The sequence below is a fragment of the Sander vitreus genome, chromosome 6 (assembly GCF_031162955.1).
Source record: "Sander vitreus isolate 19-12246 chromosome 6, sanVit1, whole genome shotgun sequence".
Classification (NCBI taxonomy): domain Eukaryota; kingdom Metazoa; phylum Chordata; class Actinopteri; order Perciformes; family Percidae; genus Sander; species Sander vitreus.
This window is the reverse complement of record NC_135860.1, coordinates 1,203,411-1,224,044: the sequence shown is the minus strand read 5'-3', so window position 1 is coordinate 1,224,044 and position 20,634 is coordinate 1,203,411. Positions and strand designations below refer to the sequence as shown.

Here is a 20,634-nt window from a genome sequence, read left to right as displayed (position 1 = left end):
TATAGGTGTGACTATAGGTGTGACTGTAGGTGTGACTGTAGGTGTGACTATAGCTGTGACTGTAGGTGTGACTATAGCTGTGACTGTAGCTGTGACTGTAGGTGTGACTGTAGCTGTGACTGTAGGTGTGACTGTAGGTGTGACTGCAGGTGTGACTGTAGGTGTGACTGTAGGTGTGACTGTAGCTGTGACTGTAGCTGTGACTGTAGGTGTGACTGTAGCTGTGACTGTAGGTGTGACTGTAGCTGTGACTGTAGGTGTGACTGTAGCTGTGACTGTAGGTGTGACTGTAGCTGTGACTGTAGCTGTGACTATAGGTGTGACTGTAGGTGTGACTGTAGCTGTGACTGTAGCTGTGACTGTAGCTGTGACTGTAGGTGTGACTGTAGGTGTGACTGCAGGTGTGACTGTAGGTGTGACAGCGCCCTCAGTCACACAAACTGTTGTTGATGTATGCTGATAGTTTTGTCTTGCAACATTGTTGATTGTTCGAGCTATGTTTAGACGGAAACGATCTGAAGAGAAAACGCAAAAGTGGCGTTGCGTTCTCACTTTTTATTCCACGTTTAGACGAGCGTTTTGGGGGAAATGTGCGTGCATATGGTGACGCAAAAGTGTGTGAAATTCAATGTAGTATGCACACCAGGCGGCTAGGTGGTGGTGTGAAGTAGAGCTGGGCAATATATCGACATTATATCGATATCGTGATATGAGACTAGATATCGTCTTAGATTTTGGATATCGTAATATGACATAAGTGTCTTCTCCTGGTTTTAAAGGCTGCGTTACAGTAAAGTGATGTCATTTTCTGAACTCTCCAGACTGTTGTAGCTGTTCTATTATTTGCCTTTACCCACTTAGTCATTATATCCACATTACTGATGATTATTGATCAAAAATCTCATTGTGTAAATATTTTGTGAAAGCACCGATAGTCAACGCTACAATATCGTTGCAGTATCGATATCGAGGTATTTGGTCAAAAATATCGTGATATTTGATTTTCTCCATATCGCCCAGCCCTAGTGTGAAGCACTGGCACAAACATCACCAAGTCCACGTACCTGTGTAGAACCTTCCTTCTTCTACTTCTCTCCCTCTCCTCCTCCTCTCTCCCTCTCCTCCTCCTCTCGCCCTCTCCTTCTCCTCCTCTCTCCTTCTCCTCCTCTCTCCTTCTCCTCCTCCTCTCGCCCTCTCCTCCTCCTCTCTCCTTCTCCTCTTCCTCTCTCCTTCTCCTCCTCCTCTCTCCCTCTCTCCCTCTCCCTTCTCTCTCTCTCCTCCTCTCTCCCTCTCTCCTCCTCTCTCTCTCTCTCCTCTCCTCCTCCTCTCTCTCCTCCTCTCCTCCCTCTCTCCTCTCCTCCTCCTCTCTCCTCTCTCCTCCTCCTCCTCTCTCCTTCTCCTCCTCCTCTCCCTCTCCTCCTCTCTCCTTCCCTCTCCTCCTCTCTCCCTCCTCCTCCTCCTCTCTCCCTCTCCTCCTCTCTCCCTCCTCCTCCTCTCTCCTTCTCCTCCTCCTCTCTCCCTCTCCTCCTCTCTCCCTCTCCTCCTCCTCTCTCCCTCTCCTCCTCTCTCCCTCCTCTCCCTCCTCTCTCCCTCCTCCTCCCTCTCCTCCCTCTCCTCCTCTCTCCCTCCTCTCCTCCTCTCTCCTCCTCTCCTCTCTCCCTCTCCTCCTTATTGCTCCAAACAACCTTATCTGATCAGTAATTACTATCTGTGAATATTTCGTACAGCTGTTGAAAAGACTCTTGTATGTTTATCAGAGCTGCTAGGGCAACCTGAAGGTCCGACGTACGGAAATAATCCGACATGTTTGTTGTTATTTTCCTGTATACTGGCACATGCCTGTGACGTAAACGCGTACGCGACGAGAGCCACCGTGAGCAGATTGGAGCAGACTTTTGCAGGCTTTAAACCAATCGCAACCGTTGAGGCGGGCTTTACACCAATCACAACCGTTGAGGCGGGCTTTACACAAGCAGCTTTTTGTTTACATTCAACATGACGGCTACTGAACCCGTTGATGCCGCTGTCGCTGCTACATCACCAAGATCGTTGGTCTGATTGGTTGAAGGACTATCCAGTTGCGTCCAGAAGCATTTGAGCGGCGTCCGTTGGTGACGCCCCTTTGGAAATGGGCTGTGAACGAACCTTCCCCAGACCCTTCTCAGTTACAACTGAGGAGGGTCTGGTGTCAACCAGGCTAGCATTTTTACCCTTTAGACGGGAACGCGACGGTGGAGCCTTTTAAAATTTCCACTCTGGAGGGCGGTTTCACTTTTTAGCGTTTTTAAGCCCTCAAAAAACGCCATCTGCGTCTAAACGAAAGGCACATCTGATAAAATATTGTCGTTTTCACCCGCGAGCGTTGTTGTGTAAACAGGGCCTTAAATTGACTCTGGTGTAAACCTCAGCGTATTTCTCTTTTGGATGACGTCATCTGCAAAGTGACCTGAATGTGTGTTGAGTAGCCCTCGGTTATGTTGGGGCTACTCAACACACATTCTGTGCCCCGTGTTTTCTTCCCGCTCTGCCAAACTCCCTCACATATATACAGCAGCTCATTTATTTGTGCAACAGCATTTACAGAATAGTTCAAAAATGAGCTGCAGCTCCACTGCTTCCTCCTCCACTGCTGCCCTCCAGCTTATTGCTGATCCTGCAAATGTCCACCTTGACACACACACACACACACACACACACACAGAGAGAGAAACACACACACACACACACACACACACACACACACACACACACACAGAGAGACAGAGAGACACACACACAGAGACACACACACACACACACACACACACACACAGAGCAGGGTTTATGTGCTGAGCTCCTTGTGCCTGGCACCCATCACCCCGTCTTCTTCCCTGTGTCCTCCATCTCTGCTACATCTAGTATTTACTGTATATGTTACTGCTATAGACCGAAACACAGCGACGTCTCGCTAATGCCACGTACACACCACACCAATGAGGCAGACAATAGTCAGCAAAGCCCTGATTTATTTTTGATGACTCTAAAGCTTATTTTGTCAGATTTCCCTGTTTGTGTGAGGTATGTTACGAGTTTTCTTTCGATGTGAAAAGGATCTGGAAGAACATCCTGGCCTCACAAATAATGAACACGTTCAATAGCTTCCATCTTATGTCAGAAAATGGTGAAAAATGTGGATCAATGTTTCCCAAAAAGCCCAAGATGACGTCCTCAAATGTCTTGTTTTGTCCACAGCTCAAGTGCAGACTCGGTGCAGACCGTCTCAGACTTGCTAACGTTAGATTCAGGCTATTTAAAGCCTCCTCTCTGAACTCACTGAGTCACTTTTGAGGATCTCTCTAATCTTAGACGCCGCGTCTGGAAACAAAATGTTTCCAACAGCAACATTTGGTCTCAGGCAGTGAGCGGTGGGTGTCGTTCAGAAGGCGAGCGGAGTGGTAGAAACTGGGTTATTACAGACAGAAACACAGACAGTAGAGCGGTAGAAACTGGGTTATTACAGACAGAAACACAGAAACACAGACAGTAGAGCGGTAGAAACTGGGTTATTACAGACAGAAACACAGAAACACAGACAGTAGAACCGTAGAAACTGGGTTATTACAGACAGAAATACAGAAAGTAGAGCAGTAGAAACTGGGTTATTACACACAGAAACACAGACAGTAGAGTGGTAGAAACTGGGTTATTACAGACAGAAACACAGACAGTAGAGCGGTAGAAACTGGGTTATTACAGACAGAAACACAGACAGTAGAGCGGTAGAAACTGGGTTATTACAGACAGAAATACAGAAAGTAGAGCAGTAGAAACTGGGTTATTACAGACAGAAACGCAGACAGTAGAGCGGTAGAAACTGGGTTATTAAAGACAAACGCAGACAGTAGAGCAGTAGAAACTGGGTTATTAAAGACAGAAACACAGACAGTAGAGCAGTAGAAACTGGGTTATTACAGACAGAAACACAGACAGTAGAACCGTAGAAACGGGGTTATTAAAGACAGAAACGCAGACAGTAGAGCAGTAGAAACTGGGTTATTACAGACAGAAACGCAGACAGTAGAACCGTAGAAACGGGGTTATTAAAGACAGAAACACAGACAGTAGAGCAGTAGAAACTGGATTATTACAGACAGAAATACAGAAAGTAGAGCAGTAGAAACTGGGTTATTACAGACAGAAACACAGACAGTAGAGCAGTAGAAACTGGGTTATTACCAGTGTTTGGAATAACGTCGTTTAAAAGAACGGCGTTAGGTAACAACGTTATTTTTTCAGTAACGGGGTAATCTAACTAATTACTTTTCCCGTCGTTACAACGGCGTTAACGTTACTGGACGTTAAATGCGGTGCGTTACTATGCATTGATTGAATAAACTGTGTAATCCGAACGCACCCCTGGCTCACAGCTAGTGAGGAGGTGGGTTAATAACAAGGTAAGCGATTATGATTGGCTAAGGCAGAGTCATGTTTCATGGTAGCCAATCGGAGCAAGTGTTTTTACACACATCCCAGCACACGCGCCCCACACACACACACACACACACACACACACACACACACACACACACACACAACAGCTAAACAGATTCAATGAAGCAGCAGAGATGGCGAGTCAGGAGCAATCTGATGAAAAGTTGGCATTTTCAAGGTGGAGATATAAGCAGTACTTCATATTCATTGTGGTCAAAGGCAAGAACGTGCATGTAATGTGTACATTATGTCCAGGAGCGAAGACTTTGTCGACATCCGTTGTAAGCAACACTAATTTAATGAAGCATCTCACAACGACGCACACATCTACAAAGCTAGTGGCCAAAAACACCGATACCTCCACAGATGATGGCTCGCCATCCACTAGCAAAGGAGGACTCGGAGCAAAGTCCTCCAAGCAGGAAAAGCTAGATCTGTCTGCCTCACAACAAAAAAACTGCTCAAAGAAATCCACATTCTACAACATTTTAACAGTAACGCAAATAGTTACTTTCCCTGCTAACGAGTTACTTTTATTATAGAGTAATTCAGTTACTAACTCAGTTACTTTTTGGAGCAAGTAGTGAGTAACTATAACTAATTACTTTTTTAAAGTAACGTTCCCAGCACTGATTATTACACACAGAAACACAGAAAGTAGAGCAGTAGAAACTGGATTATTACACACAGAAACACAGAAAGTAGAGCAGTAGAAACTGGATTATTACACACAGAAACACACCAAGTAGAGCAGTAGAAACTGGGTTATTACACACAGAAACACAGCAAGTAGAGCAGTAGAAACTGGGTTATTACACACAGAAACACAGAAAGTAGAGCAGTAGAAACTGGGTTATTACACACAGAAACACAGAAAGTAGAGTGGTAGAAACTGGGTTATTACACACAGAAACACAGAAAGTAGAGCAGTAGAAACTGGGTTATTACACACAGAAACACAGAAAGTAGAGCAATAGAAACTGGGTTATTACACACAGAAACATAGAAAGTAGAGCAATAGAAACTGGGTTATTACACACAGAAACACAGAAAGTAGAGCGGTAGAAACTGGGTTATTACACACAGAAACACAGAAAGTAGAGCAATAGAAACTGGGTTATTACACACAGAAACACAGAAAGTAGAGCAATAGAAACTGGGTTATTACACACAGAAACACACCAAGTAGAGTGGTAGAAACTGGGTTATTACACACAGAAACACAGAAAGTAGAGCAGTAGAAACTGGGTTATTACACACAGAAACACAGAAAGTAGAGCAATAGAAACTGGGTTATTACACACAGAAACACAGAAAGTAGAGCAGTAGAAACTGGGTTATAACACACAGAAACACAGAAAGTAGAGCAGTAGAAACTGGGTTATAACACACAGAAACATAGAAAGTAGAGGAGCTGCAGACTGCTGAGGGAGATTTAAATATCTGGAGTCTATATTTAGTCGGCCCACAGAGCGTAGGCTCGCTTGATGAAAGGCAGCAGCATCAGGAGGACTGAGAGGACACGCAGACACTTTCCAAAAATGAATATACATGATGACGTCAACAACAACCACAACAACAACAACAACGACAACACAGGCAGGACGCTGATAAACAGGTCTACGCGGCCATATTTATTACAGCTACGAAGATGATCTTCCCGTCAGCCTTGAACGTGTCTTTCCTTGGGGTCCTCCCCCCCTCCCCGCCGACGTTTTTGCTTTTTGCTATGCTTTTGACTCTTTTTAAAAAAACATTTTGTCGTTTTTTTCTAATTTCATGGTCAATAAATTTAATTTAAATGACATTATATCACATTTGTTTTTATTAAACCCTTGTGTTGTCCTCCCGGGTCAAAATTAACACTTTTAGACACGTTTATGTTGCTATTCCCCCACGTTATGATTGCTTTTTTCAACGTTTTTGGCACTTTTTTCCATTAACAACAGTATATTCACCACTAGACCTATTTATTTGCAGTAGTTTTACACTTTTTTTGGGGGAATTCATGGTCAATAAACCTCATTTATATGAAATTTTCTAATTTTTGTGTAAGAAAAAAGCAGAAATGATGAATGATTTTGACTAATAGTTAAGATCAGAGGAATAAAGGTAATGGATAATCACAGATCTGTCAGGATAATGCTATATAATTGAATACGACACCCAGAATTCTGTGAAAATAGAGATCTGATCCTTAATTTCCTTTTGTGAAGAGCATCTTATGGAACCATCCGTGTTATTTTGGGGCAATTTGGTTAAAAGAAACCCAAATATTCTGATATAGAAACCTTGAAAACGACCCGAGGACGACAGGAGGGTTAAAAGAAAAGCAGACATTATGAATTATTTTGACTAATAGTTAAGCTAAGAAGATGTTGAGAGCATCACAGACTGGTCCATGTCAAAGTTTAGTCAGGATGCTGTTTTGAAACCATTTAATAACAATAAAAATGTATTTTACCTGCGAAGAATGATGCATGGCTTCCATACAACAAACATGCATCCATGTAATTTTGGGGCACTTTTGGTTGAAAGAAACTAGAGTGCGGATCGGGCCACATTTTTCTGTCCGAGTCCGACACAGTTCAAATCTCGTTTTTCTCATACTAATGACATGTAGGCTACGTGTTTGTGTGGAAAGCTTTCATTAAGCAGCTGTAGGAAGGCATTCGGAAATGTCAACAGATGATGTCATCAGCTCACACTGATGGGGGCAACAAGCTCACGTTAACGCAGGCGCGCACCTGCATAATCAGCTGTCAAACGACCTGAACATCATTTCTAAATATCTGTCCGAACCCGGCTCGGTTTGGGTATCCATCCTCTAATTACTGATATAAAAAGCAGATCTCCAACTACTAGTATACTCGGTTTGAGTTATTTTGAATGAAATAGAAGTCAAACCTCTCTGATTGCAGCTTGTAAAACGTGAACATGTTCTAGTTTCTTTTCTCCTCTGTGACAGGACACTGAACAGCTTTGACGTGCAGTTTGAAGGTGTGATTAACAAACTCATGAGTGTTTGAATGCATCACTGGTGGAATTCCCCCGTAAGATGTATTTAAAATGAAAGTTGAAGACACGCTGGTTGTTATGCAGTCATAGTAACGCTTCACCAAAACAATATCGAAACTAAAAGATGTTAGCTTGGAAAGGAAGTTGTTGTCACATAAGCACAGAGACAAACGTCTGTAAGACTAGCTGTTTGAAGGGAACATCTGGGGGTAAGTTTCTGACTTTTATAAGAGAAGTTGGTGGTTTTACTGTAGGACCGGCATCCTTCAAATAATTACATAACTGTTCATTTCTTTAGTCTTTTATTGTAAAAAAGAAAAAAATGTCCTTCAGACGATTCAATCATGGAGTTAGTAAAGCCTAAAGTAAGTTTTATTTATTTTATTAACCTTTATTTTACCAGAAAATAACCCCATTGAGATTCAGAATCTCTTTTTTCAAGACCGCAGTATAATAGTTCCATATTAAAATATACAGTGAAAAATATGGGTGTAAGAAAAAATCGATACACTTGAGTATCGCGATATTTTATTTAGCAATACTATATCTTTTTTTTTTTTTTTTTTTTTAGTTTACGTGCAAAAATATTCATGTAAGACAGTGGTTCACGTTTATGTTGTGTTCAAACCCCTTACCGCTAGATGGCTATGCTGAGACGCACCACTAGTGTCCTCGCCCTAGCGGGGCCTAACAGTGCTTGGGCTGGGTCCTTTGCGGTGGCCCAGGTTCGGGTCCGGCCTGCGGCCCTTTGCTGCGTGTCAACCTCTCTCTCTCTCTCTCTCTCTCTGTCTGTCTCTCTCTCTCTCTCTCTCTCTCTGTCTCTCTCTCTCTCTCTCTCTCTCTCTCTCTCTCTCTCTCTCTCTCTCTCTCTCCCCCCACTTTCCTGTCTATCCACTGTCACTATCTAATAAAGAGAAAGATTAGAAACCCTAAAGCAGAACCAGGGACCCAAAGACGTCATAAATGTGTTGCTCCATTATTTCTGAGAGCAGAAGGCGAGTTTTCCTCAGATGTTCTGTCCAATAGACCGGCAGCCGTGTGACGTTTGGTGCGTTTGACAAAGTGCAGTGTGAAAGCAAACCACAACAAAAAATACAACAGTGTTGCATCTTCAACTTTGACTCGCACTGAGCCTACAGAACTATAGGTGTGACTATAGCTGTGACTATAGCTGTGACTGTAGGTGTGACTGTAGCTGTGACTATAGGTGTGACTGCAGGTGTGACTGCAGGTGTGACTGCAGGTGTGACTGCAGGTGTGACTGTAGGTGTGACTGCAGGTGTGACTATAGCTGTGACTATAGGTGTGACTGCAGGTGTGACTGCAGGTGTGACTGTAGGTGTGACTGCAGGTGTGACTGTAGGTGTGACTGCAGGTGTGACTGCAGGTGTGACTGTAGGTGTGACTGTAGGTGTGAAAGCGCCCTCAGTTACACAAACTGTTGTTGATGTATGCTGTGTTTGCATATCTATTTACTTTGTAATAATATGATTTTGTGAACTAAGGGGCAGGACCAAATAAGCTGTTTGCTTCCGCCTGCTCCTTCTCGAACTAATCCTTTTTATATTTTTATTTATTTTTTGTTGTTGTTACACTCTGATTGTTTGTGTTTTATTTTATGGTTTTACATTTTTTTGTTTAGTCTTGCAACATTGTTGATTGTTCGAGCTATGCTTAGACGGAAACGATCTGAAGAGAAAACGCAAAAGTGGCGTTGCGTTCTGACTTTTTATTCCACGTTTAGACGAGCGTTTTGGGGGGAATGTGCGTGCATATGGTGACGCAAAAGTTTGTGAAATTCAATGTAGTATGCACACCAGGCGCACCACCAACAGTCTCTCCAGAAAAACGCGATTATGCGATAATGCAACGCAAAATCAGCCTCATATTTATGCGAGGGGGGGGGGGGCACTTTCGCCGCATAAATTGCCGATTTGCCAAAATACGCGGGGCTTGCATGATTTCATAATCCCCGCATTTTCGTTGCAAAAAAGTCCCGTATATCTTAGCATGAAAGATGAAAAATGTTGCGTTTACTTCACACGAGAGCAGCCGTTTCCCCCTGTTGCCATGGGAACGTTATGAAGTGACGTAATTACGCGACGTGAACGTCATCGAGAAGCTGCGAACCCCGCGATGAAGCCACGATGACGCCGCAGTTTTTGCAAGTTCCCACAATTTCATCGCATAATATTGCATAAATATCCCAAATATTCCATCACATTTTTTAAGAAAACGTGACGCATAATTAAGGATTTATAACCGCAACAATCACAAAAAACTCTGGATTGTTCTGGAAGGACTGCACCAAGTCCACGCGCCTACGTAGAACCTTTCTTCTACTTCTCTCCCTCTCCTCCTCCTCCTCCTCTCTCCCTCTCCTCCTCTTCCTCTCTCTCCCTCTCCTCCTCTCTCTCTCCTCCTCCTCCTCTCTCTCTCCTTCTCCTCCTCTCTCTCTCCTCCTCTCTCCCTCCTCTCTCTCCCTCTCCTCCTCCTCCTCTCTCCCTCTCCTCTCCTCCTCTCTCCCTCTCCTCCTCTCTCCCTCTCTTCCTCCTCCTCCTCCTCCTCTCTCCCTCCTCTCCTCCTCTCTCCCTCTCTCCCCTCTCTCTCCCTCTCCTCCCTCCCTCTCTCTCCCCTCTCCTCTCTCCTCCTCTCTCCTCTCCCTCTCTCCTCTCTCCCTCCTCCTCTCTCCCCCTCCTCCTCTCTCCCCCTCCTCCTCCTCCTCTCTCCCTCTCCTCCCCTCTCCCTCCTCTCTCCCTCTCCTCCTCTCTCCCTCCTCTCTCCCTCTCCTCTCTCCCTCTCCTCCTCCCGCTCCTCCTCTCTCCCTCTCCTCCTCCTCTCTGCCTCTCCTCCTCTCTCCCTCCTCTCCTCCTCTCTCCTCCTCCTCCTCTCTCTCTCCCTCTCCTCCTCTCTCCCTCCTCTCCTCCTCTCTCCCTCTCCTCCTCTCTCTTCCTCCTTCCTCTCTCTCCTCTCCTCCTCTCCTCCTCTCTCTCCCTCTTCCTCCTCTCCTCCTCTCTCCCTCCTCCCTCCTCCCTCTCTCTCCCTCCTCCTCTCTTCTCGCCCTCTCCTTCCTCTCCTCTCTCTCCTCTCTCCCTCCTCTCCTCCTCTCTCCTCCTCTTCCTCCTCCTCTCCTCTCCTCCTCTCTCTCTCTCCTCCTCCTCCCCTCTCCTCTCTCTCTCCTCCCTCCTCCTCTCCTCCTCTCTCTCTCTCTCCTCTCTTCCTCCTCCTCTCTCCCTCCTCTCCTCCTCCTCCCTCTCCTCTCTCTCCCTCCTCCCTCCCTCTCTCCTCCTCTCTCCTCTCTCCTCTCCTCCTCTCTCCCTCCTCCTCCTCCTCTCTCCCTCTCCTCCTCTCTCCCTCTCCTCCTTATTGCTCCAAACAACCTTATCTGATCAGTAATTACTATCTGTGAATATTTCGTACAGCTGTTGAAAAGACTCTTGTATGTTTATCAGCCCCAAAAAATAATATAAAAAAAAAAAAGAAAATGGTAAAAAATGTGATCAGTGTTTCCCAAAAAGCCCGAGATGACGTCCTCAGACGTCTTGTTTTGTCCACAACTCAAAGATCTTCAGCTTCCTGTCCCAGAGGAGAGAAGACACAAGAACTAGACTCAGACGGATTCATCGATTATCAAAATAGTTGGCGATTCATTTAATAGTCGACAACTAATAGATTCATCTCTGCAGCTCTGACGGTGATGTCAGTTGTAATGTGCTCATTGAACGTGCTGAGAGAGATGCTGTCAGTCGCTGGTGTTGCAGTGACAACTGGAGGAGACAAAAGAACCGTTGTGGTCCACGACGCCCCCCGTACCAGCTCACATATACACACACACACACACACACACACACACACACACACACACACACACACACACACAAAAAACACAAAAACATTACGTCTATGTTACCGATTTGAAACAAATAAATTTTTTTCCCCACAATCTGGGGCAGCGGACTGCTAACGTTAGACCCAGCGGCAGTGGATCAGCGGACCGCTAACGTCGTACGGACCGCTAACGTCGTACGGACCGCTAACGTTGGACGGACCGCTAACGTCGTACGGACCGCTAACGTCGTACGGACTGCTAGCTGTTCAGCTCATTCTCTGTAAGCGATGCAGCATAAAAGCACGGTGGAACCAGCGAGCCAGCCAGCCGCTGCTAGTTAGCTAACGTTAGCTTGCTAACTCCACCTTAACGTTACCCCGTCGCCACATCGTTCACAGAAAACGAGCCGAATACAGATGTCACTCGTGGCGATAGCAGCGTGCTTTGTGTGGATGAAGCATGAAGTTAATTTGACTCATTTAGCGGCTGCCTCTTTGCCTCGTAACGTTACTACTCCGCTGCTCGTTTGTCCGTCAGTTATTGTAAAACCTCAGCTCCGCGACTTGCCGGATTAAATATCAGGTAATGATCAACTGTAAAGTAGCTACACCTTTTAAAGGATCCCTTGGTAAATCAGCCTCTGTCGGGTAGAAAATGAAATTGTAGAAAGAAAAAAGAAACGTTAACACCAACATTTAGTGGAAAAATCCATTGTTATGTCTACCAAATTATTTTAGATATAATATAAGTACAAGTCACTACTTGCAACGTATTACTTTGTATTATGAGTCTGGAGATCCTTCTTTCTTGTTGAAGGGGAAATCTATTGTTGGGACACGTTTGTTTCTACTGAATTTTATTAATGTTAATAGTGTTTGGATGCTTTGTTCGAATTCTGCATTAGCAAAACACACAAAAAAATTATAAAATGATAAATCTTTACCCGGACAAGTGGCTTTTGTGCATGGACAAGTGAAACGTAAATGTACTTGTCCAAAGGACAAGTGCCTCAACAAGTTAATGTCGAGCCCTGCACATACACACAGATAAACCAACCATCACCACTCTGGTTTTGGTTGAAGTAAACCCTTAATTCACCCATTTACATGTGGAAATATGCTGGCTCTATACACGCTAAAAGTCCTGATTATTTACATGGAGTCTGGTGGAGATATGCTGGCTCTATACACGCTAAAAGTCCTGATTATTTACATGGAGTCTGGTGGAGATATGCTGGCTCTATACACGCTAAAAGTCCTGATTATGGGGCGGCCTCTAGCTCACCCAGTAAGAGCGGTCGCCCCATGTTGAATGAATCCGACCTACGGCCCTTTGCTGCGTGTCATCCCCCATCTCTCTCCCCCTTTCTGGTCTATCCACTGTCAATAAAGGGAAAAGCCCCCAAAAAATAATCTTTTAAAAAAAGTACTGATTATTTACATTTACTGACCGTTGTCGATCTGAAATGAAGACAGATTCAGCTGCTGTGTGGCTTATTTCTCGCTCAAAATGCCATCACCAAACCCACCAGACTCCATGTAAATAATCAGGACTTTTATCATCGTAAAACACACTTCATTCAAAGTCAGCAGAAACAAAATAAAACTATGAAAAGCCGTCTTGGTTCATCTTTCCACTGTTCCAACAATCACCACTCTGGTTTGGTTGAAATAAACCCCTAATTCACCCATTTACATGTGGAAACATGCTGGCTCTATACACGCTAAAAGTCCTGATTATTTACATGGAGTCTGGTGGAGATATGCTGGCTCTATACACGCTAAAAGTACTGATTATTTACATGGAGTCTGGTGGAAATATGCTGGCTCTATACACGCTAAAAGTCCTGATTATTTACATGGAGTCTGGTGGAGATATGCTGGCTCTATACACGCTAAAAGTCCTGATTATTTACATGGAGTCTGGTGGAGTTTGGTGATGGTGATTTCGGGGCTGTTTCATGTTAAACTAAAAGGATCTTACTCTTTAACTAAAAGGTCTATCTCTGTAGGGATCCTTTCATAATGTTGTCAGACACTTAGAATAATAATCTGAGTCTGTCAGGGACAAAAAACTGAACTTTTAGTGGACGCTGACGCTGAACATTTGTCCTGTAGGGTTACATTGCAGCTCGGTTCACAGCTGCCGTTTACAGCGATCTCGCTCAATACTGGAACAGTTTCAAAGATTTTTGTTCACATTGGTCACTTACTCACCAGTGCATGGGGGAAACATGGTCAAGGTTGAAAGTATACCGACATTAGCCTTTAACTGTGCGGCACAGTCACTTTCTCTCATGCGTTATCAATAATATCGTTCACTAGATAGAAGCTCCAAGTTCTGGGGAATCGTTTTATTGGTTGTGAAGACAGAGGGAGAGAGCAAAACCGGTAGAAAGACGAGAAGAAATAGAGAAGTGGTTTTAGGGAAACTGCTGACATTGGATTGGACATTTTTAGAGTTGTTTTTTTTTTTTTATTAATTTTTTTTGTTAGGGACCATGTACAAATTTCAACATAAATGTTGCCATTTGATGCATTGTACCAGAGTTAGCCTTAAGCTAATTTACATCTGCAGTCCCCAGGCAGGGCACAAGTTAAATCCAACAGTAAAAACATGACAACATCTAACAAAACAACAAGACAGATCACAAATCCTACATCAATATAACGCATGCACACCTGTTCAGCACCATGTTGAAAAACAAAAAAAATATGAAATGACACGAAGAAATCGAGAAGTGGTTTTAGGAAAACTAGAGCGGACATCGGATGTGTGCTGCGGGTTTCTGCAGCTGCTGTTAATATTAATAATATCTTCATTTGATAAAGATAACTTCCTCTCAGGCTTCTCACTTCCTTTTGTTTCTACAACCCTGACTGAACAGTGCTTCACCTTAAGGTGTCGTTTAAATAAGCAAAAACCACCTGCCATCTGCCAAAAAAAAAATAACGTTTTGGTATTACCACGTTTATTATATACGCGCCACGGAGACCAAAGGAGTGAACAGCCAGCCGACTGCTGACAGACACGTCACACACTCTGAAACTGTGGTCAGTCCCTCCAGGATTTCGCGGCCTTTTTTTGAGATTGCTGCGGCCCAAAATGCCTAATTTCGCGGGAGCTTTTGTAAAAAATGTTGATTAAAAGTTGCGGTGTCGTTTGTTGCAGTGAAGTTGCGGGAGAGAGGGAACGTTTTTTCGTTTAGTTCTTTTAAAAATAAAAAGTGAACTTGTTTTGGGGAGAATAAAACTACTCTGGGCTGAGATTTCCTAGTAACCAAAAAGGCTCAGGATGCTGCAATTGTTGGTATAATATGAAGATGGCTGGTGGATTTAAGACAGAAAATAATCAAAATCAGATTTGAACATATGTGTCAGTGGCTTGTTGATCTTTACATTGTTAGGTAATGTCCTATCCTGGCCTGGGACACACATTCATACGGTTTGATAAAGGACTTATTGGACTTTAACTTATCATTGCACTTACAATAACGAGCATAGCTGTCCTCAATTTAGGTCGTGTCGTCTCATCTCTGGTGTGTGTTGGGGTGTGTGTGTTGGGGTGTGGGGGTCCAAAAACCGGGAGTCCAGTATGCTTTGTGGGGCCAAAAGGGGACCTTTGTGGGGACCCCACAAGGTTAAAGGTCTGTTTGAGGGTTAAGACTTGGTTTTAGGATTAGGGTTAGAATGAGGTTCTGGTTAGGGTGAGGGTAAGGGTTAAGGTTAGGCATTTAGTGGTGATGGTTAAGGTTAGGGTAAGGGGCTAGGGAATGCATTATGTCAATGACGGGTCCCCACAAAGATAGTGCCACAAACCTGTGTGTGTGTGTGTGTGTGTGTGTAGGGTTGGACGATGTCCCATAAATTGGCAGTTGACCATGATTGCAGTAAAACATCGCGATGGACGATGATATCGTTGTCGGTGGGGGGGTTTACTATATCTCTTTTCATAAATATTTTTTTCTACTACTATGGGCTAACAGTTAACATAGAAACGATCAGACATACATTTAAATGCCCTCTGGAAATAGACATATTAATAGACAGCAGTACGTGGCTATGCTGCCCTGCTGGTAGGGGCAGTACATTACAACTTGACCTACTTTCACTTAACTACGGTGCAGTAAAGTCAATCAGATGTCCGTGATCTGCTTAACGACAGTAGTGGGACGTTTGCCTTCACCAGAGCAACAGTAATGACCTAATATACCATCATTACTGAGATTAAACTACATTCTCAGTTATGTTTGCACTGAAAAACGCATTCAGTAAAGAGAAACACAACTCTTGCAGCGCACGTGAACAGATGCGCAATATTAGCTCACACATAAAATAGCACCCTTGTGAATTAGCCTACTGTTGCTAACGTACTTTCATAAATACTGCATTACATCGTCCCGTACCTACAGGACATCAGACTCACAGTAGTGTCGACAAACTTAGTCCAATGAGGGGAGAAAGGAAAGTGTGATAGCATTCCAACGCTTTTTTCTCTCTCGCTAGAGATCGCTGTGTCCAACTAGCAGGTAGAGCGAGCTACTACTGACGGGGAGAGAGAGAGACTGTATCACTACAGCCAGTCCAGTCTGCTCAAAGCGGTGGTCTTTTTCACAAATAGGTTGCACGTAAGGGGGAAAAAAGTAGCTTCCACTTAAGGGGCCCTATCTTGCACCCTGCGCAGCACATCGCAAAGCCCGACGCAAGTGTCTTTGCTAGTTTAAGACCAACGCACTTGTCAATTTCCCGTCCAGCACCCGCGACTAGGATTAGTGTGTGTCTGACAGGGTGGGGGGCGTGGCATCACGATGGCTCCATCGTGATGCCGGCCAGCGGGTCCCCACAAAGATAGTGCCACAAACCTGTGTGTGTGTGTGTGTGTGTGTGTACGTATGTCCTGGTTAGGGGGTACATGGCTTAAAAAAAACTGTTCAAAGGGGGACCATTATTGAAAAGAGCTTGAGAACCAGTGGTCTGAAGGACTCAGAAAGTGTAATATTCTATGTTATTTCCCTAAAATGAAGGGTCTCGTGCGTCTGTAAATGTGGATTTTAAAAGTGGAAGTTGAGCATCAAAGCCTTAACCACAGAGAGTGTAACGTTACATCACATCCAGCCGTTGGGCGGACGACATCGTGTCTCGCTCCAGTGCGGGACCATAATGTCCTTTGCTGGGGGGGGGGGAGGCTGAAACGTTACAAAGGGGCCTAAAGGACGCTGCTGAGGAACAGGGTAATAACAGTTAGAAACCTTTTATTAGGTACTGTTGTATACGGAAGTATATGGACATATCTGGTGATGATTGTGTTTGAAATAGTACCAACAATCTTGTGGGGGAAACGCTTCAGGTTCGTCTGCAACTTTGATTATTATTTTGTGTTTGTCAGGCTGCTAGAAAAATAATCCCCAACTATTCTGATAATCCATTACTTTTAAAGTAATATTATAATATATTAATCGGTCGTTTTGGTCTTTGTCAATCATCGGTCATACGTTACAGTAAACTGACTTGTGTTTTTGGACATTTAAAGATGTCACTTAATGGGGTAATACCATCTGCTAGAAGACTGAAGTGTGACATCACGTCGTAATGGCTCTGAGTTTTTAGTCTCAGACTAGAAGATTTGACCACCAAGACTTCAAGTGTAGGATGATATCAAACGCACGTTTGACTTTGTCGGAACATCAAGACTCTCAGGATTTCATTCCCAGGTTGGATATTTGTCTGAAAAGTTGTTTGGTGTAAGGTCGGCATAAGAGTTTAGTTTTGTAGACTAAACTATCTCTTAATCTAACATATAAAAACAACATATAAATCCATAATGAAAATGCTTTTGAACAGACTTCTCATTTATCTATTCTGCATTTATGTTCTTTGACTGTAGCAGTACTTTGTTTTATTTTTTTATTCCCTTTTTTTTAATATCTTTATTGTTTACCGAGGCAAATTCCTCACAAGTGCAAACTTGCTTGGCAATAAATGTGATTGAGGAGAATCTTGAGTTTCAATCCTACTTCTCTCTGTTCTGAGCCGTCGTTTCAAACAATAAGTGATCCAGTGGTTGTACCCACACAGTAAACTATGGTACACTCTGTCAGTGAGGAAGTGTGTGTGTGTGTGTGTGTGTGTGTGTGTCACAGTAGACTGTAGTACACTCTGTCAGTGAGGAAATCTGTGTGTGTGTGTGTTTTCCATTGTTGCACATGGTCCATTAAAAAAGGGAAGTGACTGTGATGAAATCGGCTGTTTCAGCTGTAATTGCCATTCTTATTTTTTGCATTTCAGCAGACAACGCCCCTCCCCTATCCTTTATGTGTGAAGTGGTTCTTCACTGCAGCAAACAGAACTGCTGAGGGGAATCACTAGCCTGCATAATGCAGCGATGATCTTTAACCAAACACAGTTTAAAGAGTGACAACTCATGGGTCCTCTTTCTTCACTTCAAGCGAAGGTGCAACATAGCAGCTCGTCAATGCTGTTGATGTTTTCAAACTAGGCCTGTATCATTTCAAAATTTTGCTGGACTCAGAAATAATTGCAAATAACAATATAATTGTCTCATTTAGGGATTTCATGTTAGGGATGCACCAACTCCAGATTTTTTGGTGTTTGGCCGAATCCTGAATCCCCTGGTTGAGATTCTGCCGAATCCTCGTCCCGTCCTCAGTCCATGAACACAGTCAACACATTAATGAAGTAAACAGTGACTGTCCTTCCTTTGCCGTACCTGAAGTTGCTGCATTCTGGCTGCTGTCTGTAGATTCCTTCATGCTCAGCTCGTATTCTTCCAGATGTTTCATACCAGATGTTGTAACAGCGGTGATGTTGTGTATTGTTTAGGGTCCTCGCCACCACCAGACTAATCAGCATTGCAGATTGAACATGTAGCTGGACTTGAATGGTCTTCTTTTGACTGAAAGTACTGCCAAACAACACTTTTTCTGCTCACCAGTTCCATTTCCACTTCCTCTCAGCCTGCTGCATTGAAGCTCCACCTACGTAAACACCTTCCTGTAATCAACGGCGCCGTCATCACGTCGACCAGCGTAGCGCGCGGAGAGCAAGCGTAGGGTTCAGCAGAAACCGAACCCCGTCAAAAAGCCCAATATTCAGCCGAATCCGAAGCTGAATCCTGGATTTGGTGCATCCCTAATTTATGTATAGTACTAGTACTAGGGCTGAACGATTGTTTTCAATAATATCGCGATTCAATATGCGATAGTTTCTTAAGCTCTTTGTCTTCTGTATTATTCAACAAAGACAAGCAATACATCATTGTATAGTATGAACAACACAAGATTGGATAGATGAAACAAACTGTTGTTTCCTGGAGGCCTGGCCTGGATGTGATGATGAAATCAGGTGATGCATGAATTTATATGAATGACCTCTATTATTTAACTACTTCAGTCACAGTAGTACTACTAGTAATACTGAGCACTGACCAAGCCTGGTGTAAACATTCATAACGTCAGAAACAAATCACACTGAAGTGCTGATTGCAGAAATATAAAAACAAATATGTGGCTTTACCACACTTAGTAGTTATTTAGATTAATAACTACTAAATACTACTAGTACTTAGTAGTATTTAGATTATTTAGTTGATTGCACATTTTAAATGCTGTTTTTTACAGCGCACCCAGAGGAGCTGCCTCCAGCCCCTCCCTCCCCCTCATGAAGTTGCGTGCCGTGTGCCTGACGGCGTCAACGTTGCACTTTCTCAGAGAGGCTATCGTTACGTTAGCAGTAGCATGCTGCTGCTGGTCTTGTCGTGGGATTAACTGTACTAATATAACCGTTGAAACAACGCAGCCACGCTGCTGTGAAAGCTCCCGAACGTCATTTATCAGAGTCTGGTTGTTATCCCTCTCCTCCACTCCATAGATTTATAACGGAGCTAGCTAACTGGAGATAACCGCTAATCAGAGCTAATCGTTGCTAACCGAGCCTTCAGTTCTCCGTGCCTGTATCCATTAACTGCAAGCCCGAATAAAACCCTTCATTTTATTAAAATGGCTGTAAAAGTTTTAAACTACAACTCAGAGTTGTTTGAATGACAGAAATCTGCTCAAGGTACGGCGTAGCGTTAGCATGCTAAATTGATGCTTTCTCTGCGGGTGCAGACTGATTTGCACTCGCGAGTCACGTGACCAAATCGCAGCCTTTGCGATTAGGAAATCGCGTTTTAATATATTGCGATATAATTGCAAATGCAATTAATCGTTCAGCCCTGACTAGTACAGTGACCGTTTGGAAGAGAGCTCCGAGATTGCACAGCGCTGTAGAGTAGGGATCTTCAACAGGGGGTCCGGGACCCCTAGGGGGGGGGTCCTCAGAGTCAATAAAACGTTGAAGAACCCTGCTGTAGAGGATCAAAGCTCCAAGATTAGGTGATGTTCTGCCTGTGTTTAGAAGTGGTGAATGGACAACTCACAGCAACTTAATATGATATAGTGTCTGGCTTTTGTTTGACATTTAGTGTTGGCAAAAGGCTTTTTATGGACTTTCCTCTTAATAATAGACAAGGAGAAGCCAGCGTTATGTAGCGCCTTTTTTCCCCCCAACCTTACTCAACAGTCGCGATGTTCCTGTCAGCTGTCCGCTCGTGCTCCAGGAACGTGAAGAAAAGTGTGCTTGTTATATCCAGCAATCATGTTACGTTAGAAGCAGCAAAAAGTGAACCGTAGCCCAAGCCTGTAAACCCTGCCGTTACATTCCAGTTACAGTTTAGACACCAAAATGACTAGTTAAGATTAGGAATAAGGTTGTAGTAAAACCACAACCTTTTAAATAGTACTCCCAGGACATGAACACCTGTTTCCTGGGTGAAAGTCTTGTGTTTTCGTGCGTGCATGCGTGTTGGCCCGCCCCCGCGAACTCCGACCTGCAGAGGAGCAGAAGCTGCACCTTCGCCAAAATGAAGACTGAAAAACAGAACTATTTTGGTACAAACATTTACTCGCCATGTGGCACATAGCCACATAGAAATAGATAGATATAATGTATTAATTATATATTATTTCAATTTAATATTTAGTGTTTAATAAGTAATTGTTAAATGTAGTACAGAGTCTGTAGTCTATCGCACAAACACTCGAGGATTGCTGCAAACATTTGACAGCCAGTAGGAATTACCTGGGAGGACATACGTGTCACAAACGGCAATCCCACAACTGTACAACAGCGTGAAAGACGACATACTAAAGGAGATCAAAGACATATTGTGGATATTTAAAATGTCTTCCAGTTCCAGTGTTAAATATTATTTAGAAATAAAAGTTTATTGATCTTTGAAAAGGTGTACCTGCATTATTA

At 43.7% G+C, this 20,634-nt stretch overlaps 1 protein-coding gene across 5 annotated transcripts in view; it reads left to right on the top strand.

Moving 5' to 3' along the window:
- The window catches only part of dennd4b (DENN/MADD domain containing 4B), an 81,201-nt gene that overhangs the window by 3,889 nt on the left and 56,678 nt on the right, over positions 1–20,634 (top strand). For 2 of the 5 annotated variants that reach the window (XM_078251996.1, XM_078251995.1), the window contains exon 1: positions 16,554–16,663. The exons of 1 other annotated variant lie outside the window; for it this stretch is intronic. In XM_078251996.1, the coding sequence (XP_078108122.1) occupies positions 16,614–16,663 (50 nt within the window). In that variant the 5' untranslated portion in view covers positions 16,554–16,613. 2 more of the 5 variants (XM_078251999.1, XM_078251998.1) reach the window with 2 other exon arrangements.